This window comes from Schistocerca nitens, chromosome 6 (assembly GCF_023898315.1).
Source record: "Schistocerca nitens isolate TAMUIC-IGC-003100 chromosome 6, iqSchNite1.1, whole genome shotgun sequence".
Classification (NCBI taxonomy): Eukaryota; Metazoa; Arthropoda; class Insecta; order Orthoptera; family Acrididae; genus Schistocerca; species Schistocerca nitens.
The window spans coordinates 121,655,586-121,679,850 of NC_064619.1; the positions used below are offsets into that span (position 1 = coordinate 121,655,586).

The following is a 24,265-nucleotide window of genomic DNA, read 5'->3' on the forward strand; positions in this document are numbered from 1 at the left end:
AGAGAAACTCACAAAAGAACATTCATTGTAACGTCATTGATAAAGAATGGGATGTAGTTATTAATATGATCCAGGCATTCTTCCCGTGAATCAAATATTGAGTAAAGTAAATAGGTCGTGAACACCATGCGTATGTGCAGCCTGCAGCAAGATTCGTGAAAACACGATCTATTCCAGAGCACTTGTTTCAGATAAAAAAAGTGACACTAATCACTACACCTGTGCACATGGAAACGCTATAGGTGGGCCAACAAGGAAAACTACAAGGTAAATGGCAAAGGTAACGGCGACGTAACATCGGTACACAAGATAAGATTGAAGGCAAAATTATTTATTCCTTAAAACATTGATGTAGTGCATCTATAGCCTGCTGTTGCATGCTAACTATGTACAATTGCTTGTGAAATACTATACGTTTCATAAGAGACTCGCGTGCCCACTCGGTCCGCGAAGACAATTTCTATGGACTGTGGCCAAATTTTAATCACATGAGACAAAGAAAATTCACAAATACACAAAAATTACCAAGATCCGAAAAAGATTAGAAGCATACACACACAATTGTAGGCACATAAACATTCACACTGAACCGAGGGCACTTCAACATATGCAACTCCTTTGTGCTGCGTTCCTCTCACGGATCAAAGTCAAGACTGCATTGGGAATCAAACTGAAATTCTACAAAAGCCTTGCATTCCCTGCTGCAACCCAGCAAATAAGTCTTTATAAGACGAAACTCGAGACCAAAAGCTAAAAGCTCCCCTCTCTATGTGACAACGCGCCACGCGGTCAGTCCAACTCACCCTTCTTCGACTGGAGCACAGCTGTGTACGCTTCCCGTACCGGCGGCAGACTGCCTCCCGCTTCTCCAGCCTCTTCCACGCTCCGCGTGGACCGGAAAACCCCAGGATGCCATTTCCGCCACCAACCTAACGCAGGTGAATTTCTTACAAGTAGCGGAAACCTCTTTGCCGACTTGACCACTACGAGAGTTGGCAATGAAAGGTGGCTACAGGACCCTTTCACGGTGTGTCAGACCCACCATACTTGCTCCGGACACTGCGAGAGGGCTGTACAAGCAATGATCACACGCACGGCACAGCGGACACACCAGGAACCGCGGTGTTGGCCGTCGAATGGCGCTAGCTGCGCAGCATTTGTGCACCGCCGCCGTCAGTGTCAGCCAGTTTGCCGTGGCATACGGAGCTCCATCGCAGTCTTTAACACTGGTAGCATGCCGCGACAGCGTGGACGTGAACCGTATGTGCAGTTGACGGACTTTGAGCGAGGGCGTATAGTGGGCATGCGGGAGGCCGGGTGGACGTACCGCCGAATTGCTCAACACGTGGGGCGTGAGGTCTCCACAGTACATCGATGTTGTCGCCAGTGGTCGGCGGAAGGTGCACGTGCCCGTCGACCTGGGACCGGACCGCAGCGACGCACGGATGCACGCCAAGACCGTAGGATCCTACGCAGTGCCGTAGGGGACCGCACCGCCACTTCCCAGCAAATTAGGGACACTGTTGCTCCTGGGGTATCGGCGAGGACCATTCGCAACCGTCTCCATGAAGCTGGGCTACGGTCCCGCACACCGTTAGGCCGTCTTCCGCTCACGCCCCAACATCGTGCAGCCCGCCTCCAGTGGTGTCGCGACAGGCGTGAATGGAGGGACGAATGGAGACGTGTCGTCTTCAGCGATGAGAGTCGCTTCTGCCTTGGTGCCAATGATGGTCGTATGCGTGTTTGGCGCCGTGCAGGTGAGCGCCACAATCAGGACTGCATACGACCGAGGCACACAGGGCCAATACCCGGCATCATGGTGTGGGGAGCGATCGCCTACACTGGCCGTACACCACTGGTGATCGTCGAGGGGACACTGAATAGTGCACGGTACATCCAAACCGTCATCGAACCCATCGTTCTACCATTCCTAGACCGGCAAGGGAACTTGCTGTTCCAACAGGACAATGCACGTCCGCATGTATCCCGTGCCACCCAACGTGCTCTAGAAGGTGTAAGTCAACTACCCTGGCCAGCAAGATCTCCGGATCTGTCCCCCATTGAGCATGTTTGGGACTGGATGAAGCGTCGTCTCACGCGGTCTGCACGTCCAGCACGAACGCTGGTCCAACTGAGGCGCCAGGTGGAAAAGGCATGGCAAGCCGTTCCACAGGACTACATCCAGGATCTCTACGATCGTCTCCATGGGAGAATAGCAGCCTGCATTGCTGCGAAAGGTGGATATACACTGTACTAGTGCCGACATTGTGCATGCTCTGTTGCCTGTGTCTATGTGCCTGTGGTTCTGTCAGTGTGATCATGTGATGTATCTGACCCCAGGAATGTGTCAATAAAGTTTCCCCTTCCTGGGACAATGAATTCACGGTGTTCTTCTTTCAATTTCCAGGAGTGTATATTGACTGGTGCCTTTATCACAATCACATGTGCGATAGGCAGTGATTCTTCATGTTACACTTACGGCACAAATTATGTAGTAGATAGCAAGCTCTGTGTACTTCAGATAACTAACAATATGCACAGATATTTAATTATGGAAACAATGGCATACCAGAAGTAGTGACATATGACGTATTTGAAGCCTTTCGAGATATGACAAAAGGACAGGTTCTGGAACATGACGTTCTCTCAAAAGAAATCAATATCGCTGGAGGTAAAGTGAAACAAAAGTAAAAATTTATATGCATATCATATCAGCCTTCTCTCTGTAATGTACGAAATACCTGTACAAAATTTCACCAACGGTACAGTAAAGACGTAGGGCTTTAACCAGGCAAAGGTACTCGTACAAGCTGACTTTTGAAATGGGTACATTGCAATGCTCTATTTACAAGTCGTTAATGAATTTACAGATCCGAGTAACGAATATGAGCTACCACTTTCCCCAGGACTAATGCATTCTGAGAAACCTTCCGACTCTGATTCAGTGAAATCTGTAATTAATGTCTCTGATTCGCTCTACGTTAGTTTTCTGAGACCTCTGCAGTTGCGCTCGACTTGGGGTAAAACCGGTTCGAATCCTGGTGGTGAATGAAATTTTCTCTGGCAGTATTTGGCCGGCAAGAGCAGAAGAGGTGGAGTGTAAGGTTCCTGATGACCAATCTTCGTGCCAATGCCCTGAATCAAATTACAAACTTCCCCGCAGTGTCTTACGAAGCGAGATCATGTGACACTTGATGGTGACCCGTCAGTCGGATGGGGAATGGGCAGTTTTGTGCCATTTGAGAGGGGTAGGCTATGTTCCCGAAAAGAACGTCGCCTTCCCTCCAGGAATTCCCATTTGAGTTCCCGAAGCATCTCGGTAACAGTTACGTGTTGTTCGAACCTACCAGTAACAAATCTCGCCGCCCGCCTCTGAATTGCCTTGATGTCTACCCACAGTCCGACCTGGTGTCGATCCCAAACGCTCAAGAAGTGCTCAAGAACAGATCGCACCAGCGTCCTATATGCGTTCTCCTTTAGAAGTGAACCACTCTTCCCTAAAATTCTCCCAATAAACCGAAGTCGATCTTTTGCCATCCTTACCACAGTCTGCACACGCTCGTTCCACCTCATATCGCTTTGCAACATTACGTTCAGACATTTAAATGACTTGACTGTGTCAGGCAGGACACTAGTAATACTGTATACGGACGTTACAGGTTTGTTCTTCCTACTCGTGCACATTAACTTACATTTAGAGCTAGCTGCCATTCATCACCCCAGCTGGAAATTTTGTCTAACAAGGGGAGGCCGCCAATTGTGAAATTCAGATTCGATTCATACTGCGCATAATAAAAGCTCATGGCCAGAGGTGTAATGTGGCAAAGCACCGAGATGCACTTCTCAGCCGTTGTCGAGAAAATCGACAGTTAAACAAACCGTTGCCGTGAAATACTCTCTACGATCAACAATTTTCTACAGCGTCGTGGCGCAGCGGTACGCGCTCGGGTTCGTGATCTGAAGGTCGCCGGATCGAATCTCGCGCTATGCAACATTTTTTTTTAGTATTAGTTTATTGTAATTCATATATATATATATATATATATATATATATATATATGAATTACAATTCATTTATAGTTTATATATATATATTAATGAATTGCTTATGCATGTTGGTGAAGGCGGATCGCTCTCCAATAGTACCGCCTCCATTTCTCCGTTTGTTTAACAGGGTGTACCAAAGCTCTCACGTCCGCACTGATTTTCGGCGATGTTATAAGTTGCGCTAGGGACCGCATCTACCTTCTTTCGAAGTTAGCAGGCAACTACGCTGTTATGCGGCGGCTCGTTTCGGCCCATTCAACGTCTGTCCTTCAAGTGTAACGAGCGAGTAACGGAGTTTATATTTCATACCTGCCACAGCAAATTTGTGTTCGTGGGGTTTCTATTCTAATTCGAACGTTTGACTTATGCTATACGTATTCGTTTCGGAATATCGTTTCTACGTCTTCCGTTAACTATACGTGGTTAACATTATGAAGACAATTAATAACATTTGTGAAATACAACTTTGTTTGCGGAAAACATAATGATGTTCGAAGTCGCCAGTTTTTCCACGACAAACGACTTTTAACAACTTATTACATGCATAATTATTGCAACTGATTGCCGGGAATTATATATATATATATATATATATATATATATATATATATATATATATATATATATACATTTGAATTACAAAAAATACTTAAGAAAAAAGTTGCATGGCGCGAGATTCGATCCGGCGACCTTCAAATTACGAACCCAAGCGCTTACCGCTGCGCCACGACACTGTAGGAAATAATTGAAGATCATAGAGAGTATTTCAGAGCAACGGTTTATTTTAACTGTCGATTTTCTCGACAACGGCTGAGAAGTGCATCTTGGTGCTTTGCCACATTACACCTCTGGCCATGAGCTTTTTTTATGCGCAGTATGAATTGAATCTGAATTTCACAATTGGCGGCTTCCCCTTGTAAGTCGTCCTATATCTTCCTACAGTCATTCAACTTCGACATCACGGCATCATCAGCAAACAACCGCAGATTGCTGCCCACCCTGTCCGCCAAATCATTTATTAACAAAAGCGGTCCTATCACACTTCCTTGGGGCAGTCCTGACGACACCCTTGTCCCTGATGAACACTTGCCGTCGAGGACAACATACTGGGTTCTATTATATAAGAAGTCTTCGAGCCACTCACATATCTGTGACCTTATTCCATAAGCTCATACCTTCGTTAACAGCCTGCAATGGGGCAGGGCGTCAAATGCTTTCCGGAAATCTAGAAGTATGGAATGTGCCTGTTCCCTTTCATCCCTAGTTCTCAGTATATCATGTAAGAAAAGTTTCACACGAGCAATGCTTTCCATGCTGATTCATGGACATAAACTCCTTAGTCTCAAGAAAGTTTATTATATTCGAACTGAGAATATGTTCAAGGATTCTGCAGAAAACAGAAGTTAGAGATATAAGAACGTAGGCTTCCGCGGCTGGTCATTGCTAAAAACTAACAACAATAATAAACTAAAACCGACGTGCCCTGAGGAAGGCCGTTGCAATTCGGCCGAAACGTCGGTTTTAGTTTATTATTGTTGTTAGTTTTTAGCAATGACGCGGCATAATACCCAGAAGAATTTTAATCACTAGAAGTTAGGAATATTGGTCTGCAATTTTGCGGGTCCGTCCTTTTACGGGAGTCAACTGCGCTTTTCCCGGTGGTTTGGGACTTTGTGCTGGGCGAGAGATTTGCGATAAATGCAAGCTAGGTAAGTGGTCATTTCCGTAGAGTACTCTTTGTAAAATCGAACTGGGATTCTATCCGGACCCGGCGTTTTATTTGTTTTCAAATCTTTCAGTTGTTTCCCTACGCCAGGCATGCTTATTTCTGTGTCGTCCATGCGGGAGTCTGCCCGATGGTCAAATGAGGGCATGTCTGAAATTAGGGCATATGCTGACTTGTGGCAATGTGAGATGGACTTTCAATGAGAAAACCAGTCAGATGCTGCAGCGAGCAGCTGAGAGTGATACTCGTTTGTTGGAAATCGTTAGATGAAGCAGGAAAAATAAAACAAAATCATTAGTCAACCAACTCAAGTGTAAGATGTGGCCGGCCGGAGTGGACGAGCAGTTCTAGGCGCTACAATCTGGAACGGCGCGGCCGCTACGGTCGCAGGTTCGAATCCTGCCTCGGGCGTGGATGGGTGTTATGTCCTTAGGTTAGTTAGGTTTAAGTAGTTCTAAGTTCTAGAGGATTGATGACCTCAGAAGTTAAGTCCCATAGTACTCAGAGCCATTTGAAGCATTTTTTGTAAGATGTAATTGTGACCGTAATGAATATTAAATGGAGGTAGGTCAGCGAAGTGATCGTAGATGGATCAAAGAAGTACTTTGCTGAATCCCCAGATACAAGAGAGGACCGATAAAACAATGTAATGGGAAGTGGATAGGTGACTTCGGTAAACATGCAGCAGTGACATCAGTGTGTGTAGTTGAAGGTCTTAAAGCTGGACAAGTGTTGGGAAGGTAGGCCTATGTCCGGCATTGGCTGTTGCACGGCTGATGATGATGATGATGACGTACAGCAGGTGTGACATAAGCTGTGCCGCGTCGTGTGAGACAGTCTCCACCTGTGCTTGGCCGTGACGGGCAGGCCCACTATCTTGAAGTCTGCGCTCAGGGTACCCAACGTTGCGCTGGTCTCCCAAAAACCTATGTTTAGCCATTGTTTCTTGATCTGCTCGAAGAACGTGTCCATACCACTGTAGACGGCTTTCCCTCATCCTCTCAGCGATAGGTGTCGTCTTGTACCACCTGAGATTTTCATGATTGGTCACATGATCATGAAGCGTCAGACCCACCGTAGTACAGGGTGATTCAAAAAGAATACCACAACTTTAGGAATTTAAAACTCTGCAACGACAAAAGGCAGAGCTAAGCACTATCTGTCGGCGAATTAAGGGAGCTATAAAGTTTCATTTAGTTGTACATTTGTTCGCTTGAGGCGCTGTTGACTAGGCGTCAGCGTCAGTTGATGCTAAGATGGCGACCGCTCAACAGAAAGCTTTTTGTGTTATTGAGTACGGCAGAAGTGAATCGACGACAGTTGTTCAGCGTGCATTTCGAACGAAGTATGGTGTTAAACCTCCTGATAGGTGGTGTATTAAACGTTGGTATAAACAGTTTACAGAGAATGGGTGTTTGTGCAAAGGGAAAAGTTCTGGACGGCCGAGAACGAGTGATGAAAATGTAGCACGCATCCAGCAAGCATTTGTTCGCAGCCCAGGAAAATCGACTCGCAGAGCTAGCAGAGAGCTGCAAATTCCACAATCAACTGTATGGAGAGTCCTACGAAAAAGGTTAGTTATGAAACCTGAACGTCAACTACCCGAGGCGATGGATCGGCCGCCAGGCAGCCCGTGACAGAGCACTTCATCACTGGCCTCCAAGAAGCCCTGATCTTACCCCCTGCGATTTTTTCTTATGGGGGTATGTTAAGGATATGGTGTTTCGGCCACCTCTCCCAGCCACCATTGATGATTTGAAACGAGAAATAACAGCAGCTATCCAAACTGTTACGCCTGATATGCTACAGAGAGTGTGGAACGAGTTGGAGTATCGGGTTGATATTGCTCGTGTGTCTGGAGGGGGCCATATTGAACCTCTCTGAACTTGTTTTTGAGTGAAAAAAAACCTTTTTAGGGGGCCATATTGAACCTCTCTGAACTTGTTTTTGAGTGAAAAAAAAACCTTTTTAAATACTCTTTGTAATGATGTATAACAGAAGGTTATATTATGTTTCTTTCATTAAATACACATTTTTAAAGTTGTGGTATTCTTTTTGAATCACCCTGTATTTTGGTTTCCATTACAACAAGTGGTATCTCTGCTTCTTTTGTTGCGGGTCAACATTCTGCACCACCCAAGCCGACTGTGTGGATTGCAGAGTGGTATATTTCCGACCTGGTTAGGTCCAGGATCTTATCACAAAGCACAACAGTTATTCTTCCCCATTTAAGTCACGTATTGCTAACGCGGTTTGTGATTTCCGGTACGAGTGAGCAATTACCAACGATTTTTGAGCCAAGATGTTTTAACATCTACGCCGTCGATCTTGATGGTTCCCGTATTATTTGCATCTGTTGACATATATTCAGTCTTCTTTGTATTGAGGCACATCGTTGTAGTTCATTCTTGTCTGCATCAACCAGTAGAACCTCATCAGCATACAGCAGTGTTCAAGGTGCTAATTTCTGAAGTTCTCTGGCGATTGTGTCAATTATGATGACGAAGACAAGGGTAGAAAGAGCAAATCTCTGATGGACAGCTATAGAAAACTGAAAGTCATGTGAGAGCCTAGCAGCAGAAAGTATTCGTCTTTTAGGATTGTGATACAGTAGTTGAATCTATTCACTTCATTGTTCGGGTACTTCAGGCTCTCGGAGACCAAACCATATTAGATAACATGGAACTCGGTAGCAAGCCTTTTTCATGTCCAGGAAAGCGAAGAGATGATGTTTAGATTTCTCATAGTGTGTCTCCATAAACAAGCGACTTGCATCAATAGCATCGGTGATGTCACAGCCTTTAAGACAGCCACAAGGCTTGGTGCTAGTACTGACAGTCTTACGCGTTCTGTACTCTGTGATGCTCTTTAAGGTCTTCACTGTCGCAGTTGGCTTGAGAATGATAGCTGGAACATTCATCCGGGCTCCCCTTCTGAGTCCAGACTGGGACTTAGCGCTCAGTGTCCACTTATTTAGTATCTTTCTCTCTTCAGTGAGCCTGTCGAGAGAAACTGCTGTTCGGTGCCTTGCTCCCCATAGCTCTGCTGGCAGATCAGCCAGCCCAGTCACCTTCTCAAGTTTCATCTTCCGCAGGGCTTATAGAACTTCAGGCCTGGTGATCGGCGCGATGGATCCTTGAACGGGCGCCAACTGCTATACTGTGGAATGTGGGAACTCTTCACTGGAGACCGCTTCGTAGTACCGCCGCCAGCGTTCTGCTGTCTTATTTCGGCCAACAATAAGTACTTGGTCGTTGATGCAACAGAATGTATCTATTAGTGACATATGCCTATGCTGTTTCTTCGCAGGTTCATTTTCACTTGTTATAGTACTCTTCTTTAGCTCTCACTTTGCTCTTAACCTCTGTCCACAGTCCGCAGCTCGTGGTCGTGCGGTAGCGTTCTCGCTTCCCGCGCCCGGGTTCGATTTCCGGCGGGGTCAGGGATTTTCTCTGCCTCGTGATGACTGGGTGTTGTGAGATGTCCTTAGGTTAGTTAGGTTTAAGTATTTCTAAGTTCTAGAGGACTGATGACCATAGATGTTAAGTCCCATAGTGCTCAGAGCCATTTGAACCAACCTCTGTTCACAACCATGTCCGACGACCTACTTTATGGCATCCAGATTTGGACATGCCTATTTGTTCACAGTTAACTGCTTGAACAGTTTCTTTTAATGGACCCCATGTTGTTTTGACGTCAGTAATAGATGGGAGAGTGATGTTTGAGATTCTGTGCGTCTCGGTTTCCTTGAACCGCTACCATTTTACCTATCCTGGTCCATTTTGTTCTACTTTCTCTTGAGTCGTTATTTTGATGCGCAGTCGGACTATTAGTGAATGCTGTTGCGGAAGCATTGTTTCACAAGAAATGGCCTATCTGTAACCAGCTTTTAATCACGTTTTCTCACAAGAATGAAATTAATCTATCTGATGTTGCTGCCACTGTCCGAAGATGCTTCTTTTGAAACATGTTTGTGATAATTATATGGTCAGTTTGGTCTCTTAGGATTTCACACACATTTGAACATTTTGAATTATATGGTGAGCTCCGACAAAATTTAATACTTTCTTACCTTCCTCAGTAATTACACCCGAGCCATTTCTGCCGGGTAATCGATAGACGTCTTCTTGCCACCCAACATGATCTTTGAAATCACCAGCGATGCTTGTAGTATCTTTCTGTGGCACCTACAGGATATTTTCATCAAGCAACTTCTGGAAATCGTCTTTTAACTTCTTGAGGCAGGCCGTTTGCAGAGAGCAACACGAGAAAATATGGATCTCTATCACCGAAACATCCTATTCAGCAACAGAATCCTCGAAATTTTCTTTAGCAAAGATTCCAACACCATTAGTTCTGGGCTGTCATTACAATACGCAAGGGGCTTACAATAAGTAATGCAACACATTTTCAGGTTGGTTTTATTCAGGATTCCAGTACACTGTATTATTCCCCAGTCCTTTGGCTACGATACTCTATTTTTCAATATAATCTCCGTTGAATGCGGCGGCCTTACGTCACCACCTGGAGGGCCTGTATCCCCGTGAGGAACCTCTGCTGGTCGGCGTCGGGTCAATAGCAGTGCATCCTTCATTGGGCCAAACAGATGGAAGTCCGAAGGTGCGAGATTGGCGTCGTAGGGTGGGTGAGAAAGAACAGTGCAATGAGGCTTGGTGAGCTCCTTCCCGGTGCGCAGACATTTTTAAGGCTTTGCGTTGTCATCGAGAAGGAGAAGTTCATTTGCATTTGTGAGGCGACGAACACACCGAATCTTTTCTTCAGTTTCCTGAGGGTAGCGGAATACACTTCAGAGTTGATCGTTGAGGGAGGACATCAAGCAGAATGATCCCTTCAGAGTCCCAGAAGACAGTCGCTAAAACTTTATCGGGTGAGGGTGCGGCTTTGAACTTTTTCTTCAGAGAAGAGGTGGTGTGGCGCCACACCTTGGATTGACGTTTTGCTTCCGTTTCGAAGCAGTGAACCCATGTTTCATCGCCTGTGACGGTGTTCGACAGAAAGACGATTAGCCTCGTAACCCGCTTCTGTTGGGTGGCGAGGAATCTAGTGGCGACACACCTTTGAGTACACCAACTGGAGGACTAGTGCGTCAGCAATACCAACAGACACAGCCAGTTGAGCAGTGAGGTGTCTGATTGTCATCCGTCGATCACCTCGGATGAGGGTGTCCGCACGCTCTAACATTGCTGGAGTCACAGCTGTCTCCGGCCGATATGCGGGAGATGGAAATGTTTGCGTGGCCTTGTTTCGATGATGACGTATCCCTCTCCCAAAGACCTACCGTGTTTTTGTTCACTGCCAGGTCTGCGTAGACATTTTGCAAGCACCTCTGAATATCTGCTATGCTCGGTTTTCGAGGGAAAAAAAAGAAACTCAATGACAGATCTCTGCTTGGAACATTCCTCCGTTACAGAAGCCACTTTGATGGCAAAGTATAGCACCGCCACCTATCGTAACTTCATGAAATTATAGGGGCATTGTGGGAATATCCCACAATGTCACACAACAAATTCCGCAGTTTTTCAACTGAAATTGGCCGAAAAGGTCCCTCGTATCATTTGGAGTCATTCCTTGTCTATTGCACCATGCCGACGTCAAATTTCCTTCGTTGTAGAACATTAGGTAGTTCACGTGCTCTTCCCGTCATCATACCAATACTGAGAGAGCAGGACGTACGTCCAGAGCTCGCTTGTTTAAACAGGCCCGCTCCGATAATGCCGGTAACAGTCGCATCCGTCGATCGGGCCCGGTCCACACGTGTCACCTACGGAGTGGGGGAGGGGGGGGGGAAGGGGGGGGGCACCCCACCGTCGCCCCAACACCTAAATTTTGACAATGAGCCATACTGATGTGACAAGTAATCAGCCGACCTATCACATGGGTCTGTCGCCGATCCACAGTTTTAAGCCACGTGCTTAAATGACTCAACACTCAATTACAAGGTGGTAGCTTGACTGTTGGTCCGTGCGAGGTAGTTCAGTTTCCTCCAGTCACCCATATCAGCGATGTACCCACTCCCCACTAATTGGGGACACGCCCTCTAGCGATTACTGGATCCCACGAGTCGTGCATGCAAGTGATTCATTCAGAGTTACAAAACCCGATAAGTATCGAAGCGTAAATTTGATGTTACAAAAGGATGCTGAAAATTGACTAATGAGATAACAAATTAGGTGACTCTCCACAGAATTGGCAAGGGAGAGAATATGTGAACAACATTAACTGGAACAATATGATAGGCATTTGTTATGAGATCAGGGAATAACTCCTACAGTACTAAAGGGAGGCCAAAACCACGTAAATTGTATATATAGCTCAAATAACTGATGGCATTGAGGATAAGTGCTGATCTGAGTTGAAAGTACTGGCATAGCACAGGAAATCTGAGCGGGCCGGATGGAAGCAGTCAGAAAACTGATGAACCGAAGACAAAAAGGACTAATTGGTTTGGTGACAGAACTACAGTACGCTTTGCGATATAATTTGTCCTTAACTACAACAGCATGACGGATAGTTCAGGCTCTAACTGTCTGGCCCTAAGGATGCAGTGGGGCGCCGGCCCACGGCGTCCACGCAGCCAAGGTCACTTTCCAGCGGCAAGCGCATAAACAGCTGACTGCCCCAGTCGCTCCCCTTCCCACTTTCCCCTTATCCAGATGCGGCGTGTGATGTCACGCGACGCTAGCCCGTCTGCAGTCGGCGCCGTCTCATCGCCTCCTCGCGCGCGCTACCTGGCGGGGGAAAGCAGAACTTGAGCCAGGCCGGCGTCGCCTGGCCCGCTCAGTCCTTACCAGACCCCCACAGCGGAAAGTCGCGCGACAGGCACTGCCGGGTAGGGAGTGATTCTCCGCAGCGCTCGCGACGGCGCGATCGCTTGCCGATAGCGAGATAACCGGTCGATTATCGCCGTGTTCCGGAGTGACGTGTGACTGTGCCAGTTCGGCGATGACGGGAGAAGGCACCGCCGAGTGATACACCACTGGAAGAAGAGGCGCACGCCGACAACGCACACAAGATGATAACGCGCAGCCGCAAGATCAGCGTCGACGACTACCCGGAGCACCTCAACCCGTTCGCCGACGACAATGAGGACCTGCGCAACAACAGGTTCAACACCACCGGCCGCAGGAGGGCACGCCCATCGCTCAAGGATGCCTGGTGAGACTTTTAAAGAGCCGTCGCCGCCGCTGCCTGCTGCAACGTCACGCGCGTGGGTGCGTGCCGTACGACAGCCGCTTAAGCTGCAAATTTTGAGTTGATTTTCTTCTGGTTACTGCACTATCTCTGCGAACCTCTCGTACATGGATGTGAACCGATATTTAGCCGGCTAGAGCAGTTTCAAATTTATGTTACATAACAAGCTTCGTGTTTTCTCAAGCTCCTGCCCACATAACATGATCAGTTTTAGCAGGATAAGTCTTCCATCTGTGTAGAAGACCGATAGTTTCCACCTGCTAGAGAAGCAACAGCGTTATCAGCTTCTCTGTCTGCAAAGTCCCAATGTCAGCAAATTGCTCCTTGGTCAGCAGCTAAGTAGTAATGACCAATAAATAACTTCAACGTTTTCTACCACAAGTGAGAGTTTCTGAGTTGCCAGTAATTTTTAAATTGGAGTGGGGTATATCTTGACAAACGTCATTTTCATGCATGAGAAAATTTTTCATTCAGTGAAATTGTCAGTTTACTTAATTGCCGATTGTCAAATTTAGCCTCCTTGGCCATTACGGAGCAAAGAGGTAGGCCCAAGGTAGCGAAATTAGAAAATCTCCAGTGAAACAAATGTTTATTTCAAATAAAAATCAGCCTCATGCATGAAAATGAGTTTTTGTAAACATTTGTATCAATTAAAAAGCAGTCCGATGCAGGTAAATTCTTTTTTTCCAGAAATTTAACACGAGATCCGTCACATGTATAAAATATACTATTGAGTCATATTCTGGAGTTACTAATGAATGACTCTAAACACGTGAAGTGTCAAGTGCTTTCTATATGTACTAAAATAATTCCGTTGACCGAAGTTATCTGACACACAGTACAAATTTGAAATTATCGAGACTACAAAAATTTAGAAGTTATAGTTACGAAAGGCTTAAATTGACACGATTGTATAGAAAAGTTTACAGAAGCCGAACAAATAGATTTCACGGACAACAAATCCATCAAAGAAGTGCTCACACTACGCTTGTCCGCTCGTTTCAGTATATTGCTGCGCAGTATAGGAACTGTGCTAGAGAGGATGGACCGAATAGACATAAAAAATATCCAGAGATGGCCTGCTCGGTTTGTGTTGCCCGAGTTGGGACAGTGAGTGCGATAGACGCATCAAGCGAGTTGCTTGGCAGTTACTTAAAAAAAAAAAAAACTTTTATATTAGTGTCATGCAATATTTTGTGTAATGTAATATCTTGTACAGACATCTTTTATTAACCTGACACGTTCCACATCATTACGAAGTGTCGTATTCATGATCTATGGAACAAGTATTAACCTAATCTAATCTAAAAGGCGGTTTTCGTAGAGACAAAATATTTTGACGTAATTCCAGTCAACAACTTTCCCCTCCAAGTGTCAAAATATTTTGTTGTTTGCGGCGTAGACTGGGATGAATGACAATTGTGTTACAGTGAGGCAGTTCAGAGCTCATACGATAAGATTTGGAAGCTATTTTTCCATGCTCAATTCAAGATAGGAACGCTAGCTAGCATACAGTTCGAAACTGATATCTTCCACCCTCAGTCAAGTGCTTACATGTGAATTGCAATGTATTCATGTAGATGTAGACGAGAAGGGGCAGCTCACGTTCGGCAGGGAGCACCGTCGCAGGAAAGCCAACGGCGGCGAATGGGCTATCGTAATAATAGTCGATTAGGGATCACTTTCTGAAACGTTTCCATGAGAGAAATAGACTAATGCGAAAATAATGAAAACGCTGTCACATATGGTACGCTCTAAACTTTGATGTGTGAATACTGTTTTATGCAGCGCTTAACGGTTTTGATGGATTACAACATTGGGTGGTACTGCATGGCTTACTGACTGTCGTCTTTTTTAGGGCAGAAGAGACACCGTAAATGAGTAGGAGAAATGCAGGGCGGACAGATGATAATATGATGAATATTACTGTCTAATCAGTAAATATCTGCCCCGTCAGGCGCTACTGGTCACCAAAAATATGCCTGGCGTATCCTTAGTCTATTTATATCAGCAGGGCAGCTAACTTTCTACGCTGATTTGACGCAGTAATGCTTTAGTTTTTGCAAGTTGGTATCAAAAGTGACTGGCTTTACGTAATCCCCTAGAAACAAGATTAACCCAGAGCCAGACCTGTTTCCTGTTTCTGCGCGCTCAGACACGCCTCAGTGCGCCGGGACTGCGCTCCTGTCTAGGCGATGTCTGTATAGTTGCCGAGCGGAAATCTTGCCCAAGTGCAAAAGTATTTCCGTCGGCGCACCCACCGCATCCGAGATCCGCGGGCGCAAAGTCTCAGGGCGTGCCGACATTCCTTCGCGTTGCCGTTTCATATATAATGTTGTGTTACCTGAATCTTCCTTCGCTTTTTGGTAGCACAACATAATTATAATTGAAAATACAATATTGTATATATTCTACAGGGTCCTGTAGAACACACACAGTATTGTATTTTTATTTATAAACAAACAACGTTGTTGGCAATACCTTCGCCAAAGTGTTTCACTTGTGTCATTATTAGACCGTAAATCGAATGACAGTTTATTTAAATTAGCCATGAGCTGTGGTATGATCCTTAATTGTAGTTAAAAGTTAAAAGTTCCTACTTCCTTCCAGTTTTACGGACAAAGCCTCCTTCGCATTTCATTCAGTGTGAAATGTGGTGTGAGACTTGCGAATGCTACTTGGAATGGAAAAGTAAAACATTCTCTGTTTCAGTCAGGAGCATCTTTTTCATTTCATCAACTTGCGCATGCATAGCGACAGTTAATCATCATCAAATGGAAGGCACGGCTTGCATAACTGTTTTTAGAGGCAAGCTTTGGCAGTTTCTGATAGCAGCGTGTGATGTACTGTAGCGAATGTACTGGCCTTGTATTGGTACTGATTAACAGGATAAACCACAGAATCAACATACATTGCGTAGCAGACAATTGAAAGACATGAAATATACATACAGGACAAGAATAACAAACAATGTGTGTGCTGCATTCTGACGCGGAAAACTGCATACGTTTTTCACGGTACAGAAAATAACACAGTGCTGTGGTCGTGTTGCAAAGGAATCATATGTTTCATCACAGATTTAAGGACAAAGTATATTCATCGCAGATTTACCGCAAACAAAAGACATACGAGAACGTTTATACTCATTTGCAATGTTTTTGTGACATCTAATAAATTTTAAAATCTATGGATAAATATGGAGCGCATTTGTCAAGAATTCCAATAGCTGTAATTCGTTTTCATTACACTACCACAGAAAATTTTGTAACTTACAGTAAGTTGTGTAACATACACTAGTGTTTTATTCTATCTCTACTGTTATCAAATGTTGTGGTCTTCAGTCCTGCGACAGGTTTGATGCAGCTCTCCATGCTACACTATCCTGTGAAAGCTTCTTCACCTCCCAGTACTTACTGCAACCTACATCCTTCTGAATCTGCTTAGTGTATTCATCTCTTGGTCTTCCTCTACGATTTTTACCCTCCACGCTGACCTCCATTACTAAATTGGTGATCCCTTGATGTCTCAGAACATGTCCTACCAACCGATCCCTTCTTCTAGTCAAGTTGTGCCACAAGCTCCTCTTCTCCCCAATTCCATTCAATACCTCCTCATTAGTTATGTGATCTACCCATCTAATCCTCAGCATTCTTCTGTAGCACCACATTTCGAAAGCTTCTATTCTCTTCTTGTCTAAACTATTTATCGTCCATGTTTCATTTCCATACATGGCCACAGTCCATTCAAATACTTTCAGAAACTACTTCCTGACACTTCAATCAATATTCGATGTTAACAAATTCCTCCTTTTCAGAAACGCCCTCCTTGCCATTGCCAGTCTACATTTTATATCCTCTCTACTTCGACCATCATCAGTTATTTTGCTCCCCAAATAGCAAAACTCCTTTACTACTTTAAGTGTCTCATTTCCTAATCTAATTCCCTCAGCATCACCCGACTTAATTTGACTACATTCCATTATCCTCGTTTTGATTTTGTTTGTTATTAAATATATACTTCAAAATGTTCCTTGTTTCTTCCTTGATAGAAAAAATTCTGCTTGTGCCACAGTGACACCATACATGGCCATACGTCCCAGTATCCATCGTCTGTTTGGCGTAAATCTTCGAAGTAAATTTTTTGGCCTTAAAATCTTCGACGAAAAATTTAACTTCTTTGCAACACAACTACAGCATCGTGGCACTTGAGGTACTGTGAAAAGTAAATACGATTTTCTACCACGGAATACAGCACACATAATGATCCTCATCCACTGCAAGTACCTTTTACATCTTTAAAACTATCTGCCATGTCGTACCTATAGTCGCGTGGCTAATGTAGTGTTATTTACATTTTGAAGCCAAGCTGGGTTTTCTTCGACCTTGGTTGTTGGTTAAAATTTTGAACAGGTATTTTAGAGACCGCTGTCAGTCTCAAATTTTGTTAACTTGCTTAAATTAATACCGTATTGCAAGATGTGTCGAGGCTAGACCTTGAAATATGTTGCAATACGGTTTTCAAAAATTGAAAAATTTAAGCAAGTAAACAAAAATCGTGACTGTTAGCTGTGTCTACAAACATGTCCATAGGTGATTATCACCAGTGCAAGAGGCAACTTATTCATTGTTACCTCACTGCTGGGAGAAATCGCCAATGTTTTCCTCTAAAAACCGTTTTGTAAGAGATGCCGTCGACATGATGATGGTTTAAACGTCGAAACGCATAGCGTACGAAAAAAAAAAACTTTTTACTCTTGCAGAATTATCAGTTTTTTGCGTGGAATTGACTGTAGAGTTCTCAGAATACTCTTTTGCTGTTGAGTAAGCTCATCTGAGAGTAAAATGACACTCCCCCTTTCCGTTTCCCGCTTGGCCTACGGGAAGCTCGCAGCGACCGGAGACTGAACTGGTGGCCTATTTTTAAACTGCGTCACTCGCGGCGCTGTTTTCATTGTCGTAGAATCGAGAAAAGCCTTTTCGAGTTGTCGCCTACGTCTTGATTACTATAATGAGTTCCTAAATCTGGTTTTCAGCAAACTGATTTGCAAATACCGATTTCTGCTGAACTTGTAAACACTCAAACAGCGATTCTGGAATAGCGGGTTTGTCTACGGGATTGGATCTCTCGCAATAGGTCCACTCCATATAAACACTGCCGAATTTTAGTAGAGAGTTGTCAAGTTGTTACTTGATTTTTAAAATGTTGGTTGTATGTGGTGTGAAGGGAAAGCGTATTGGAGTGTTCAGGAAGTAATTCAATCTCTCTCTCTCTCTCTCTCTCTCTCTCTCTCTCTCTCTCTACCAGTACTTCATATTTATTTCCACAGCGGAAATTTTCAAGGTGGGTATAACAGTTTCGCGCGAGTTGATTGTTGTGGATATGATTTTTAAACCTCTTCTTCGACTAAACGCTCCTCCTCACGGATTCACTGACATCTGTTAAGGATACCTTATAAATATAATATACTACGAAGGTATTGGTTACCACAGCGACGACATTAGAACAGCTGATTTACAGGCACCATTTGGGTAAAACAACTTAGGGTCGAACAACGTAGTTTGATCGAGCTAGGGAAATCGATTGAGGCGCAACAAACGGCCTAGCGAAAATGGGTTCCCGAAATTAGGTTTTCCTTCTAGGCAAGTTGTGCCGCATGTAGACTGGTGTTTTGAGACCCGCACGCAGACTGCGACGTGCAGTGCGGCGTGAGATCTACCTGACAAAGAACCCGCAGCGTTGCCTTATCTCGTGTTCCGGAACGAGCTTCTGATAGCGCCTCTGCTGTCACCAGGCCGTCCTGTATTCTGACGACACAGTTCTGTTGCCTGCGGGCGGAAAGGTGGTGTTGAATTACGCTTACTCAACTACACGGTCAGCTTCCTCTGAAACTGCGAGCTATGTCGTATCTCGACGCATCCAGTAATTTTTTTTTCTCTTTGTACCAATTCTTGACGAATATGTGCTCGACAGGGCGCTTTGTAAGGGAGTTGTGGGTTCTTATTGTTGCAGATGCTTTGTTACGCTCTAACTAGTTTCAACTATAATTCGCTACCATCTGAGTATTTCTTTATTCTTTGTAAATCAAGTGCAGTAAAAATTGTGAAACTATAAAATAATGTTAGGCCTAATAATGAAACACCATAATTGTCACCTACTGCAGAAATTAATTTCTGACCTGACACAACAGTATATTATGAACTTAATTTAGAATTGTGATATAATGTTTTGACTGGCTTCCAGAGAGAATAATACCGGATAGTTGCAACTTGTCTGCATCCTCGATGAACTAGCTGACTGCTTTAGAAAACAGTCTTCGTGCTTAAAAGCGCAGCAGTCCATTGTTAGGTGTGATACGGTCACTCCCAGCCGGGGAATCACGTGTTAGCAAGTATCAGCACCGTCATGTGTATACAAATAGATCTGGGGGAAACATGGGTTTAGAATAATTGAGGCTGTTCTGTTTTTGCTATTGCCTTACTACAGCAATGGATAATCTTCGGTGAACATTTGAAGTTCAGACAGGTGAGCATACTAAATGTTTAGTAGAGCACTGGTAGATGCTCGGAATTCGGTATTGATTTAAACAAAGCAAATGCTTTTTAAATCGTATGTTTAGTGGGTTCACTCTGTGCGCTTTGAGCACGTAATGAGATGCAACCGTTTTCCTTTTATCACTATAGGTGCACATAACCGGTCGTGGCTCCACAATCGCGTTGTACCGCAGCCTTCACCTACATACACACTCCGTCGGTCACGGGAGACCTTGCCTTAATCCGTTAGGGGATGGACGGAATGAAAATGGCTATCTGTACGCCTATGTACACGTTCTAATCTCTCTCTATCTTGCTCTCACGGCCGCTGCGCGAGATATACCATGCTGGCAGCACAATTGTGCAGTTTTCCTCGGCAGCACTGCCTAAATTTAACAAACAGGATTCCATAAGAAGAACGTCGTACTTTTTTCCTCAAACATTTCTACTGAAGTTCATTGACCATAACTGTTACACTTATATCGGCCTGATACGATCCCTGCAACGCGTGTCTCCATTCGTTCGGTGTTAGCTGTCGCTGTCATGCGTACTCGACGAGGCCTACAAACACCAAAGCAGTACTCAAGAATAGGCTACTGGTCACACTTTCGTTTTTACTGCCACACTCTTTACAGATGCATTGCTCGTTCCACAACACTGCCATTCCAGAACTATTCCTCCTCTGTTACTGATTCCACGAGCTAGCCGCGTTTTGTATACTAGTTATGTAATTGAATCCTATCGGGTGCTTGCTCTTTGTATGTGTTACACTTATCCACATTTTAAGAGCGCAAGCATTCATTACATCAAGAGGAAGTTTTGGTTAGGCGATTTTCATTTTCTCGCGATCTCCGGGCGATGCTCTTTCATATGCAGCCACATCGTAGTCATTCTGAGAATGTCGATCCTATGAGGTGAGTTATTTACATATTATGCGGAGAACATTAGCTGCTTTGTTGCACGTACGTGGCTACAGGGAAACACCTCGCGAACATCCCTGCAATATGAATCCACTGTTATTGTGTGAAAAAAGCGAGTAAGTGTTTCATATGAGTAGTTTTCCCCTCCGATGTGGGTGAAGCATTGATTAGGTTCAGTGTTTACTGCTGTATCTTTATCCTACTGTGCCTCTCACACAAACCGCAGAACCTCATTGTAGGACAAGTATCGCAAGTAACAACAAGCGACACGTGTTTCCGTTTCGTTAGTGAGCACACTTGCTTTCAGTAGCTTTATCGTCTAGCAGATACATACACTTGTGTAGACCGTTTTCATCGGCCTTTGTCTTTGCATGAATAACAGTGTATCAAACGAGACATAGTGGAAGGCTACTTCTACGTTTGCGACGCTCTTTAATAACGAATATAATTAACTCGAAAGTACTGCAGACGAAATTCCATGGCGCGAAAAATCACCCACAAACTTTTAAGAACGAGTTTTTTAGAAGTGCATTTTGAAATATTTCGCTATGCCGACGGGATTGTAAAAGTAAGACGTGCTTTTAACCTCAGGCAGAAGAATACTTACAAGAGATCACTCCATCCCCTTGATGATTGAAAATAATTATTATGTGCGGTGTAATGAGACAAGTCTTCTGTCAAACACTTTACAATGAAAATAAGCATTGCGTTCAGCCGAGTCTTCAAGTAGACAGCGTTTCCAACGAACCCCCCCCCCCCCCCCCCCCCCCGCCCAATGCAAATACCGAGCAAGCAGTGTCTTCGACAATTATTACTGTCTTTGGCACTGCAAGATTAAAAAAATGCGTCACTATCGGCTTATATAATTTCAGTTGTCTTCATTGCTTGTGCTCAAATCCAAACAACAGGAGTATTACACGTGCGGTGCCAGAAATTTTACTCTGGTGCTCAACTGTTTATTTTCAGCCACAGACGTAACGAATAGAAGAAAATACTGTAATGCTGGTGTTCAAAGACGACAGTGTAATGGGTCCACAAGTTTTTGAATTTTGGAAAATAATGTTTGACACCTTTTCACTCGACACAGGAAACCAAAAGTTAGTTCCTAAGCTATACCTACCGCGTACGAACACAATAATATGACAACGGGTAACATGCAAGGGGAAAAATGTACGAGCAATAACTAGTGGCTTATTTTCCATTTAGTACATACTGGTTTAATTCATCTCCAAAAAACCGTAATGAAGGCGGTTATGTAGCCTTATCTGACGAATATCGCTTCCTAGGTCGCTTCATAATGTTTCATTTATTAAATTACATATTTTTAATGAAGCGATCCAGACAGCATTATTCGTAAAATTTATAAAAATTGCTGTCACGTACCAGGGATTTATTTCCCTTATTAATAAGTTAAGCCTCAACAGAGGTTTAAAACAGTCGTTCTGACTGCTGGCTATCGAAACCTGGCCTCTGTGATATGATTTCAGACTGTTTTACACGCTCTCCTACAAAAATTCTTCTCGGATTACATGTTTAGATCATCCGTTTGCGGCACTGCTCCCCCGTCCCGACTCCCCCCCTCTACCATTCTCTCTCTCTCTCTCGTTTAAATCATCCGTATACTGCACTGACCCTCCCGACTCCCACTGCCGCCACCCCACCCTCCCTCTCTCTCTCTCTCTCTCTCTCTCTCTCTTCCTCTCTTCCTCCTCTCCCCTCCCCTCCTCGCCCCCTCTACTCGCTCTCTCTCTCTCTCTCTCTCTCTCTCTCTCTCTCTCTCTCACACACACACACACACACACACACACACACACACAAACACATACATCAAGGACACTTCGGATGCTTGAACATTCCGCAATCACCTAGTCACATGCACAGACCATTTAGACGGCCCTCAATACAGTCGTATAAGAACAATATAATTTTCAGTCGAATGATTTTGAAGCAGGCAGAGAGAGAGCTTTCGCTACAGTTTGCTTCTGCCATCACTCCGACCGCACTGGTCCCCTAATTTTCACTATAGAAGAGAGAACGAGCAATAGAGAGAAAAGAAAGAATTGACATTAACTTGCCTAGAATCTGCGGCGGCAGCCCGGAGGTATACATGTTGGCTTGTGCGCTTTGCCCTGGCGATGCACGAGACGTGGAAGGCGCGGCGGTGCTGGCGGTCGCGAGTCGTTGCAGAAGACCCACTGGGCTACGGTTGCCCCTGAGGCCGCGCCAACACCACGCTGATGATGGCAGACACCTGCTAATCTCCTTAACGGCTCCCGGTGAACACCAGACGGGTCCGCACCTCTTGCAACAGGTGGTAGCCAGTCTTGAAAACTTTCCGTAGCAAGCATGAATACAGGGCAAAGGGCCCCACCACTCTTCACTACTGCTCGTTAGTGTTTGAAAAAATGATGCTAATACTAACAAATACAGTAACAATACAGAATGATTCCTTAATATTGGGCGCTGGAAACAGCGGTTTATTCAAATATTACTTTGAGTTACCGCACACGCTTTCTTGCCCTATTGTTACTATACATGGTGGTCCATTGGTCGTGACCGGGCCAAATATCTAACGAAATAAGCATCAAACGAAAAAACTACAAAGAACGAAACTTGTCTAGCTTGAAGGGGGAAACCAGATGGCGCTGTGGTTCGCTGCCATAGGTCAAACGGATATCAATTGCGTTTTTTAAATAGGAACCCCATTTTTTTATTACATATTCGTGCAGTACGTAAAGAAATAAGAATGTTTTAGCTGGACCACTTTTTTCGCTTTGTGATAGATGGCGCTGTAATAGTCACAAACATATGGCTCACAATTTTACACGAACAGTTGGTAACTGGTAGGTTTTCTAAATTAAAATTCAGAACGTAGGTACGTTTGATCATTTTATTTGTGATGCATGTACCTTTGTGAACTTATCATTTCTGAGAACGCATGCTGTTTCAGCGTGATTACCTGTAAATACCACATTAACGCAATAAATGCTCTAAATTATGTCCGTCAACCTCAATGCATTTGGCAATACGTGTAACGACATTCCTCTCAACAGCGAGAAGTTCGCCTTCCGTAATGTTCGCACATGCATTGGCAATGCGCTGACGCGTGTTGTCAGGTGGATGACGATAGCAAATATCCTTCAACTTTCCCCACAGAAAGAAAACAGTGGACGTCAGATCCGGTGAACGTGCGGGCTATGGTATGGTGCCTCGACGACCAATGCACCTGTCATGAAATACGCTATTCAATACTGCTTAACTGCACGCGAGCTATGTGCCGGACATCCATCATGTTGGAAGTACATAGCCATTCTGTCACGCAGTGAAACATCTTGTAGTAACATCGGTAGAACATTACGTAGGAAATCAGCATACATTGCACCATTTAGATTGCCATCGATAAAATGGGGGCCAATTATCCTTCCTCCCATAATGACGCACCATACATTAACTCGCCACGGTCGCTGATGTTCCACTTGTCGCAGCCATCGTGGATTTTCCGTTGCCTAATTGTGCATATTATACCGGTTTACGTTACCGCTGTTGGTGAATGACGCTTCGTCGCTAAATAGAACGCGTGCAAAAAATCTGTTATCGTCCCGTTATTCCTCTTGTGCCCAGTGGCAGAACTGTACACGACGTTCAAAGTCGTCGCCATGCAATTCCTGGTCCATTGAAATATGGTACGGGTGCAATCGATGTTGATGTAGCATTCTCAACACTGACGTTTTCGAGATTCCCAATTCTCGCGCAATTTGTCTGCTATTGATGTGCGGATTAGCCGCGACAGCAGCTAAAATACCTACTTGGGCATCATCATTTGTTGCAGG

The 24,265-nt window shown here is 44.5% G+C and overlaps 1 protein-coding gene across 1 annotated transcript in view; it reads left to right on the forward strand.

Annotated features, from left to right (window-relative positions):
• The first annotated feature begins 12,592 nt into the window (after nt 1-12,592).
• LOC126263252 (uncharacterized protein C6orf132 homolog) overlaps nt 12,593-24,265 on the forward strand; it is a 362,262-nt gene continuing 350,589 nt past the window's right edge. Inside the window, exon 1 of the mRNA XM_049960337.1 lies at nt 12,593-12,949. Coding sequence (XP_049816294.1) covers nt 12,807-12,949 — 143 coding nt within the window. The 5' untranslated portion in view covers nt 12,593-12,806. The remainder of the gene's footprint in view (nt 12,950-24,265) is intronic.